At 39.6% G+C, this 10281-nt stretch overlaps 3 protein-coding genes across 4 annotated transcripts in view; 1 reads left to right on the top strand and 2 right to left on the bottom strand.

Annotated features, from left to right (window-relative positions):
- Window positions 1-25: 25 nt before the first annotated feature.
- LOC107667069 (visual pigment-like receptor peropsin) lies at window positions 26-3361 on the bottom strand. The gene is given in 8 exon segments (XM_016458664.1): window positions 26-438; window positions 528-706; window positions 1290-1458; window positions 1536-1689; window positions 1842-1941; window positions 2517-2707; window positions 3112-3219; window positions 3330-3361. Coding segments are annotated over 7 exon segments (1005 nt in total). The 5' UTR covers window positions 3218-3219; window positions 3330-3361; the 3' UTR covers window positions 26-332.
- Window positions 3362-4540: 1179 nt separating this feature from the next.
- On the top strand, window positions 4541-6339 carry LOC107667072 (ragulator complex protein LAMTOR3). Its single transcript, XM_016458667.1, has 7 exons — window positions 4541-4660; window positions 4829-4874; window positions 4949-4983; window positions 5078-5136; window positions 5220-5353; window positions 5442-5505; window positions 5598-6339. Exons 2-7 carry the CDS (start codon window positions 4860-4862, stop codon window positions 5669-5671), a joined length of 381 nt encoding a protein of 126 aa, XP_016314153.1. The 5' UTR covers window positions 4541-4660; window positions 4829-4859; the 3' UTR covers window positions 5672-6339.
- A 228-nt stretch (window positions 6340-6567) lies between these two features.
- Window positions 6568-10281, bottom strand: part of LOC107667071 (dual adapter for phosphotyrosine and 3-phosphotyrosine and 3-phosphoinositide-like) — a 14453-nt gene continuing 10739 nt past the window's right edge. For both annotated transcript variants that reach the window (XM_016458666.1, XM_016458665.1), the window contains 2 exons: window positions 7382-7469; window positions 6568-7202 (listed from right to left, as the gene is read on the bottom strand). In XM_016458666.1, the coding sequence (XP_016314152.1) occupies window positions 7179-7202; window positions 7382-7469 (112 nt within the window). In that variant the 3' untranslated portion in view covers window positions 6568-7178. The remainder of the gene's footprint in view (window positions 7203-7381; window positions 7470-10281) is intronic.

Below are 10281 nucleotides of genomic sequence, written 5' to 3'. Positions count from 1 at the left end.
AAATCTTTTAAGATGAATCATGGTGGAATTGTTTTTATTCAAATCAAAACATTTTACATACAGTATCAGGAACAGCAATTTCACAGGATTTGCAGTAGGCAGATAACAGTATAACAAGCATCAGACTACATACTATCAGACTAGACACTGAATAGCAAGGTCAAAGGAAGTCAATGTCAGTTGCAGGAAGGACATTCATGGGATAAGGACACTTTGCATTTGTATGAAACTTCAATGTAATTGTGCCTTAGTGGTGTTAAAACAGTGGAGCAGTCAGAAAGCGTCCAGCGCTGATGTTTTATGAATGTTTAAATATCTGATTGTCTCATCATTTAGGGGTTGAGTGGCGTAGATGACGCCGTCATTGGAAGTTGGTTGCTAATAGTGATTCTCTGTCGTGTTTGACATCGTAACATACCCATGATGGCTCTCCTGAACCTGCAGTCAACAAATACAACTTATTAGTAAAAAAAAGACAAAGAAAGTAAGTGATATATTACAACAAAGATGTTACACAGAGGCCTTACTTCTTGTTGGCAATGACATAGATGCAAGGATTGTAAAAGGTGGAGGACTTGGCAAAGAGTGGGGCAATTATGGCCATTGGGGCTGGAATCTTTTTGGGGTCACCAAATGATGCCCACAAGTACACAATCGAATATGGAGACCAGGCAGCCAGGAACATCACTATCATTATAATAGACATCTGTAAAAATAAACGAGCATTCAGGTCAAACTGAACTAAAGAGCAAACAAAACCTGTCAAGCAGTGTTATTTTAGTAATATTGATATACTATTATTTTATTTATTAATATTTGTAATTAGGTTTTTAATTATATTTTCAGTTTACTAATTTTGTTATGTGCTTTTGACATTTATTTTTATTATCACTTTAATTTGTATTTATTTTAGATCTAATTTCAGTTATTCAACTTGATTTACAAGGCAGCATTTCTAATTTAATTTGTATTATTGTTATATTTAGATTTTTTTCCCCTTTTTTCTTAATTTTCAAGTTTAAGTTTATATTTTTCATGTATTATTTATATTTTATTTTATTTCAGCTTTATTTCAATTAACTGCATGGGTCATATTTCTCCAAAAAGAAGAAGAAGAAAGAAAGAAAGAAAGAAAGAAAGACAGAAAGAAAGAAAGAAAGAAAGAAAGAAAGAAAGAAAGAAAGAAAGAAAGAAAGAAAGAAAGAAAGAAAATTTTATAAAATAAAAAAGAGAAAAAGGAATACATTAAAAATATAAATAAAATGTAATAAATACTGCTGGTACTATACCTGGGTAACGTCCATCTGATCTGACCAATCCATGTTGATGCTGTCTAGGCAGTTACTGGCTTTGTACCTCTTCACAGTAACTGAGACGTTGTAGTATCAGTAGAACATGACCGCCAGAGGAATGATGAAGTTGACAGTGATCACAGTCATTGTGTAGGACACAAACGATCTGAAATCAAACAAGATTAGTCCTAATAATCCTGTAACTAATAAGACGGGTCTGTAATAATATCAATCTTGACTCACGTGTCATTGTTCCTCCAGTTGATGGTGCAGGTGGCTCCTGTGGGGTCAGGAGCATATCCTGCCCAACCAACGATGGGCATCGATGACCAAAACACAGCATTCAGCCAAGCAGCCACAATTAGAAGTGTGTATGATACTGTTGTCAGCTTCTGTCCTGTAACAAACACACATCAATAGATTTCCTAATGCACTTGACCCCTGCCTTGAGTAAGGAATAAAACACAATGACGTTAACCTTCCGCTAAGACAATGACAGTCCTTAGCGGTTCATATTTCATTCAGGTAGTTATATGGATAAAATCATACCTATGTCAGGTCGACTTATGGTAAGGTATCGGTCAATGGCAACCACAGTGAGCAGTCCAATACTGGCCATACCGAAGAATATATTCAGGGCAGCATAGATCTATAAAAGAGGCAGCAAGTTCTGCTGTTGTTTACATGTAAGAAAGTAGCCAACATTTCAAAATTGTTATAAAATAAGCAAAAATTACAAAATTGTAATAAAATAATTTGAATGAAATTGCTTCCCAAATATTTTTAATATCTATCACTGTTGGCAGTATCTTTTACTGTTATTTCTTAAGGGGGGAAAAGTAGTGAAACAGTTTGTTAAATATTGATAGCAATATTATAAATATAAGGCAAGGTTAGTTCAGGTTGAAAAATTTAATTTGGTGTCTCCCCCAAAACTTGATCATTTATAATATTTGTTTAAAATAATACTCTATGCTTCCTCAAAAATATAACTACACCAGATAACATTTTAGAGCAAATATTACATTTACACTTTTATTGGAATGAATGAAAAAAAAAAACGAGTAGTGCTTTAAACTAGATCTTTTAAATAACATTTCTTTGGACACTCTTACTCATCACTGACCCCCTAAAAATGCTCTTTAGCTATGATTATATTCACAGAATTGCTTGATTATACAATCAAAATGACTTGAGTTTGCTAATGTGTTGGTTTGTGCACACCTGGCAGCCTGTGTAACCAAATTTCCAGCTCCCGTACAGGTCTGAGGCTGCTGACATGGGGTAACCAATACCGGCTATGCCAATGTCAGTGACAGCCAGATTGATAATGATAGCATTCGTGGCAGTACGCAACTCTCTGAACTTCACAAACATCAGCACCACCACAATGTTACTAGACAGACTGACTACTCCTGCCACCAGAGAGAAAGACACACAGACAGGGACAGCAGGAGGTTAAGACATCTGTGAACACACAGACGTCCATTCAAACCATTTCCCATTTTCAGTTTTCCATTTTACACACACACCCTGCTGGTAACCTCACACACTTGGCTGAATCTGTAAATGTCAGTTTCAAGGAATGCTTAAAAACATGTGCTGAATCTAATCCTAGGCCTCAAAGGTAAGACAAAGGTAAGCCTTACTGAACTTTTACAATTTACAGGTTTTTACAAAAACCTTTAATCAGAAGATACCAACTCAAAAACCTGATAATTACTAAATTAGTTATTTAAAAGTGACAGTACATTTATAGCTGACTAGTAACATCAAATACACCAAGTACACACACACACACACACAATCTGCTTTTTACCTGCGGTTATGAGGTATGCAGCAACAATATTGTGCTCTGTTTGTGTGAAAGCGCTCTTTTCACCATATACAGTCTCAGCAGAAGCGTTCAGGAATCCAGTTGCCATCTCTTTGTCACACATTATCATATATATATACCAGTCAGGCTAACATTCACATCTGTTCAAACAAAATCATGTGGCTTGAAAGAATTTGAAGTCCAGACTCCCCCTCTCCTACCTAGAAGCAGATCATGAAACTGTGTGTGTGTGTGTGTGCTTAGGGGATGAAGAAGGTTATGGGGTGATTGTGGGAATGAAGGGCTGGAAAAGCATTGGCCTGGATTATGTTCTCTAATTATATTTTCTGCTTGGTTTGTGAGGACTGAAGAAACCGTTGTTTCGGTACTAATCCTCACATGAAAGCTTCTCATTCCGTGCAACAGAAAAGCTTTCTTGGAATGTGGAGTACATGTCATTAACATATTTCCCTTTTTAATGCAATAATATAATTGATAAGCAGGATTCGGCAATTCAAACGTTTAGTTGACGAGTGTCTAAAAAAGACCCCAGGATTGTGTGTAACGCAGATAATTAAAACACATCTTGCAGCATTATTGCTATTTCAAGAATGTCAAGTTTGGATTAAACGGCTTGTTTAAGATGAAGTAGAGCTTGTTACCTTGTGGCCTATTAATGAGTAAATTTGGCTCATTGTTATAACAGAGTAAAAATAGAATTTTGATACTCAGACTTAAAACACACTTAAAAATAAAGGTTCCAAAAGGGGATTTTGCAGCGATGCCATGGAATAACCATTCTGGCAATCTTTCTTTAAAAAGTTCTTAAAATAAACAATTTTTGAAGAACATTTTAATAATCTGAAGAAAATTTTTCCACTATTAAGAATCTTTTGTGCAATGGAAAGGTCTATGGATGTCAAAGGTCACTGATGGAGTCACCGATGTCAATAAAGAAGTATTTTTCATCAGACATTCTATAATGTGGAGCACAAGTGATACCTGATTACTAGCCCTGTACTGTCCTCAATGATCTGTTTATTCTGAGCTATTTAAACAACAGTCTTTACTAAGACCACAGCACCGTGGTGCAAGATTTAATAGATTTATTTTCAGAGAATCTAATGTTGTTCATTTTGAAATTAAATTCAAAGCCAAATGGCCAAATAAACAGTATACAGCAAATCATAAAATAAATAAACAGGTTATATATTAAAGATGACTGAATGGATTATAAGGAAATAAAAAGTTAAGATAACACGACGTACAAATACATATAGTCATTTTATAAACTTTTTCTTTGCTTATAATCCTCATATTATGATTATAAACATTAAGATGACTTGATATATTAAGGGCTGAAGATAAACTCTCTCTTCTCATCTATAAACATAAACAGCAACTCCAACATCAACCACTAGATGGCCACGGACTCTCCCTGGACGTGACGTTTGACGGATATTACGTACACGGAAAGGCTTGTGTTTTCTGTCATGTGATGATCGCACATAAACAAGCGAAGAACTTTTTATAACATTGGGTTAAAGTGAAGGTAATTTTGCATATTATATACGTTTCCTCAATTTAAAACAATTTATTAGATTAGAAATGTTGGTAGTTAGTTGGACTTTGCTTTTAAACAAGACGATGAGATGCATCTGTCAGAATTTCGTATCATTTCGTGTAATTTCCTCGTCGCTCTGTACTCTTTTTGCTACAGGGTGCAGCAGGCGAACTATATATTCAATCTGATGAATATGGCAGATGTGAGTATATTTGTAATGCATTTGCTTCAAATTTTTTTTTCTTGGAAATGTTATAATGGGTTTAATTATTACAGAATCTGAGGAGTTATTTGTATAAACAACTGCCAAGGTAAACAGATTTATTTTGTATTTTACACAAGTTATTTTACCCCTCCATTATGCATTGGGAGATGTAATGACTGATAATTTTTCTCCGTCATCAGTGTTGAAGGACTCCATGCAATAGTGGTGACAGATAGAGATGGAGTCCCTGTAATCAAAGGTAACCGCATCAGCTCTGAGCTCCAGGTCTGTTTGTATATCTGCTTAAGCTTTATCTGAGATTTTGCTTGATTTCCCTTTTAGTTGCCAATGACAATGCCCCTGAATATGCATTGCGGCCAGCGTTCCTGTCCACCTTTGCGTTGGCAACTGATCAGGGCAGCAAGCTGGGTTTGTCCAAAAATAAGAGCATAATTTGTTATTATAACACTTACCAGGTACTTTCTTTACAGAAATTAAAGTACATTTGACTTACTACTTGTTAAGAATTTCTCCTTTTATTATATGCTGTTATTTCATTGGCAGATTGTACAGTTTAACCGATTACCCTTAGTCATAAGTTTCATCGCAAGTAGTAATGCAAACACAGGTGAGTCTCCACAGGTAATACGAAAGCCACTGAGCTGCTTTAGTAGTATGTTCATTATAATAATGATCAAATTCCGTTTTTTTTTTATTTAGGTCTGATCTTCAGTCTTGAGAAGGAACTAGTTCCTCTGATTGAAGAACTAAGGCAGGTGGTGGAAGTAGCTTAGCAGTTATTCATCTCAACACCTACAGACATGTGGATGAGGATAAGAAAGCCAGATATCACTCATCCAGCCTGATGTCTTGACGCCTTGATGTCGTAGTTCATACACACACATGTACATACATAATGTTGGATGGTCTTGATGCTGTATGTCTTTTATGAATGTAACCTGCTCCTTTTTGTCTCATTAATACATCTGTCTAAAGCTTTGGTTTACAAAAATAAATTGCTTATTGACTTTTTTTATACATTTTTTACATGGTAAAAAAACAATTCTTGGTTGGAAAATAGGTACGGTGTAAATGTTTCTAAACAAAGCAAGAGTGCTCATTGTCAGTTCACACATCACATTAGAAGTAGCATTGCTCCTTAGAGAATTTATCATTTTACTTTGGTGATCTATAGAGTGCTGCAGGGATTCAGTATTTTTGTAGCCTAAAACCCAGTAACAAGTTAGCATTTTAGCACTTTCAGTTCCATCATCCTGAAGTCAATGGGGTTTTTTTGAATGGGGTTTTTGGTTAAATGCCTGAAATGGTGTTTGTAGTTAACACAAGCTCAGGATTTTTTCATGTCTTGTTCTACAACAAACGGCTAAATGGGTCTACAGAGGTTGTTGGGGACATTAAAAGTAATTAAACCAAACAGGTAAACTCATCTAATCCACTTTCACAGCCTTGTCTTGTTGTATATAATCCCGCCCCTGAAAACCATTCTAACTCTAATTTTAAGGAAAAATATTTTTCAACTAAAGACCGAATGAGTTGTCAGACTCAGAAGCTTAGTGGTGATGATTGTTTATAGCCTACGTTTAGTTTTTTATTTATGGTGACTGTATTTAAGATTTAAAATTCATAAGATGTGTTTATTTATGAAGCTTATCATGATGAACAAAACATGCAATAATTATTAACTTACGCTAATCACAGAGCTTATTATAATAATTCAAAAGTCAATGGAAAAATCCTGTTAGGATTTTGTTGAAAGAACAAGAGTGATTCTAACTTCTGGGTTGGCCTACAGAAATATGTAATCACAGTAGTGCTCTATTCTGGGGAAAAAAAGTATATTGCATCCAAAGGTTTCAACTAATAAAATTCAGTATATGTTTACCTCAGTTGCAAACATGTATATAAGGGGGGATGTACACATTTAAGAGCAGACACACTGTTTAGCTTGGGTTAGAGAAGAATAAGAAGAACTGAAAGCTCAACACAGAACACAATATCGGAAAAAAATACCTATTGTCAATTATAATCCCAACATTGGTAGTGCACAGCCTCCAGATATCTTTATAAAGCACAACAGCACGGTGCCTTGGGACTTCACTTCACTTAGATGTAAAACCTTGTGTGATTTATTGCCCAGAAGGCATCTTATGTGTGATGAGCTGTACAACCATGATGCCAAGATCACAGAGCATCAGACGCAGTGAATAAATCCTCTGTATTTACTAATACAAAACTGCACACAGCTTGCATTTGCTCCAGTACTTCTCTCCGAGTTGAACATCATCGTCCTTTCTTTATCTGTGACTGGAAATGCAGGGTAGTCATCATTAGAGATACAGACAACAGAGAGATAAATTTATGATTAGACTGGTGTAGTGGGTTCAGATGAATTTATTTCCACTGGAACAAAGAAATAATACACTATTTGACTATTACCTACATTGATTATTCATAGTGACTGTTCTTTCATTGGTTCCTCTTACCAGTTTCCATCGTAGTATCTTAATCCATTCATCTGCCTCAGCACCAGATTTTGCACACAAATAAAATGTCCTCTCGGGGAACACCAGACTATAGGAAAGAGAGAAAAATGAAAAATCTTAATAAACAGTTGTAATCATTGTAAAAAACAAAGCAAAAAAAAACATCTGTAGCACTGTGTAGGAGAACATACTCATTTTTTTTTTAGGATTGCCCAAAGATTCAAGAATTTGGGAAAAAATGTAAAAAAAAAAAAAAAGAAATGGACCAGATACTAGAGGTAGAAATATCTCTAGATTCAGTGGTGTGTTTATTGGGAGCATTGCCTAAAATTTTTTTACAATTGTCACACTGTCTACAGTGTCGGAGCGAGGAGCACAGAGACGAAGGAGATAACTTCACAATCTTTAATGAACTCAATAGCAGGGAACACAGGGCAGGCAGGAGACACACCATGGAAGTACAAAATGACGTTAACACTGGACAAAGGAAACCAGGAACAGACACCACTATATATACACACACACAAGACTAAACGAGGGCAATTGACAAGACACACCTGAACCAAATGACTAATCAAACGAGAGGGAGAAACTGGGTCATGGGGAGCACATGAGGAGAAAACACAACAAAACAGGAACATAGGTCTGACATCACCAACCACTCCCGGAAGGTGCGTCCTTGCGCCACATACAATCAACAAAGGGGGTGGAAGGGTGGGCGCCCTGGAGGCGGTACCAGTTCAGGGGACCATGGCGGAGCAGGTAGTTCAGGGGGCCATGGCGGAGCAGGCAGTTTGGGGAGCCATGGCGGAATGACCTCCATGACCTTGGCCTCGGAACTCAGCCCGGCCCCTACGGCCGGAGACGTATAGCCCCCCCCCAAAATTTTCTTGGGGAAGACTCCGGTACCCCTGGTTGGAACTGGCTCTGGACTGGGCTCAGAAGTCCACTCCAGGCTGCATTCGGGAAGAGAAGCCCTCACTGGGCTAAACCCGGGATCTGAGGCCTTCAGGACTGAACTTGATGAAATGAGTGGATTCAGGACTGAACTTGATGAAATGAGTGGATTCAGGACTGAACTTGATGAAATGAGTGGATTCAGGACTGAACTTGATGAAATGAGTGGATTCAGGACTGAACTTGATGAAATGAGTGGATTCAGGACTGAACTTGATGAAATGAGTGGACTCAGGGGCTGGCGCCGGCTCTGGAGCGGACTCAGGGGCTGGCGCCGGCTCTGGAGCGGACTCAGGGGCTGGCGCCGGCTCTGGAGCGGACTCCGGAGAGCGGATCCGGGTTGAAAACGGTCTCTTCCTCCTCATGCTCCTCTTTTGGTTTAAGGTTAAGGAGATTGGAGCTGGAATCACAGGGCTTGACAGTGGAGTGGCCGGCGGGCTTGAGAGTGAAGTGGCCAGCGGGCTTGAGAGTGGAGCGGCCGCTGGTTCTAGGCTGAGTTGTCACACTGTCTACAGTGTCGGAGCACAGAGACGAAGGAGATAACTTCACAATCTTTAATGAACTCAATAGCAGGGAACACAGGGCAGGCAGGAGACACACCATGGAAGTACAAAATGACGTTAACACTGGACAAAGGAAACCAGGAACAGACACCACTATATATACACACACACAAGACTAAACGAGGGCAATTGACAAGACACACCTGAACCAAATGACTAATCAAACGAGAGGGAGAAACTGGGTCATGGGGAGCACATGAGGAGAAAACACAACAAAACAGGAACATAGGTCTGACATCACCAACCACTCCCGGAAGGTGCGTCCTTGCGCCACATACAATCAACAAAGGGGGTGGAAGGGTGGGCGCCCTGGAGGCGGTACCAGTTCAGGGGACCATGGCGGAGCAGGTAGTTCAGGGGGCCATGGCGGAGCAGGCAGTTTGGGGAGCCATGGCGGAATGACCTCCATGACCTTGGCCTCGGAACTCAGCCCGGCCCCTACGGCCGGAGACGTATAGCCCCCCCCCAAAATTTTCTTGGGGAAGACTCCGGTACCCCTGGTTGGAACTGGCTCTGGACTGGGCTCAGAAGTCCACTCCAGGCTGCATTCGGGAAGAGAAGCCCTCACTGGGCTAAACCCGGGATCTGAGGCCCTCTCTGGGCCTAACGTGTGAACAGGAGCCCTCCCTGGGCTTGACTCGGGATCTGAGGACCTCTCTGGGCCAGACGTGGGAGTAGGAGCCCTCTCTGGGCCTGACGTGGGAGCAGGAGCCCTCTCTTGGCTTGGAACGGACTCTGAATTTGTTTGGACTGTAGTGGATTCAGGACTGAACTTGAATCCGGGTTGAAAACGGTCTCTTCCTCCTCATGCTCCTCTTTTGGTTTAAGGTTAAGGAGATTGGAGCTGGAATCACAGGGCTTGACAGTGGAGTGGCCGGCGGGCTTGAGAGTGAAGTGGCCAGCGGGCTTGAGAGTGGAGCGGCCGCTGGTTCTAGGCTGAGGACCGGAATGGTTCTGGGAGAGGCTTGGGGAAACACAGGAGGAGATGGGTGATCAGAACCATTGGTTAGGCATGTGGAGGGTCCCGGCATTGGGTGAGCTGGAGAGGCAAAGTGTGTTTCAGAGGGGGCTGGATGAGGATGGTTCACATTTCCCTTAAAGGGTTAGTTCAGCCCATAAATTACTCACCCTCAGGTCATCCTAGGTGTATATGACTTTCTTCTTTCAGATGAATCCAGTCGGAGAAAAAATTGTCTTTGATCTTTCAAGCTGTTTAATGCCACACAGTGGGTGTTGCATGCATCAGTCCAAAAGTAGTTAAATAAAAAAGCGCCCATCCATAAAAAAAAAATAAAAATAAAAAAAGTCTCTCACATGGCTCCGGGGGGTGAACAAAGGCCTCCTGTAGTGAATCGATGCGTTTTTGTAAGAAAAATATCC

Source organism: Sinocyclocheilus anshuiensis, unplaced genomic scaffold, assembly GCF_001515605.1.
Source record: "Sinocyclocheilus anshuiensis isolate Anshui unplaced genomic scaffold, SAMN03320099.WGS_v1.1 scaffold1486, whole genome shotgun sequence".
NCBI classification, from domain to species: Eukaryota; Metazoa; Chordata; class Actinopteri; order Cypriniformes; family Cyprinidae; genus Sinocyclocheilus; species Sinocyclocheilus anshuiensis.
The sequence above is the reverse complement of the archived record's forward strand: the minus strand, read 5'-3'. Positions and strand labels throughout refer to the sequence as shown.

Coding starts and splice junctions, on each gene's coding strand:
- LOC107667072 (XM_016458667.1), top strand. Junction 4,984..5,077: donor TTGTATAAACAACTGCCAAG/GTAAACAGATTT, acceptor CTCCGTCATCAG/TGTTGAAGGACTCCATGCAA. Junction 5,354..5,441: donor GTTATTATAACACTTACCAG/GTACTTTCTTTA, acceptor TTTCATTGGCAG/ATTGTACAGTTTAACCGATT.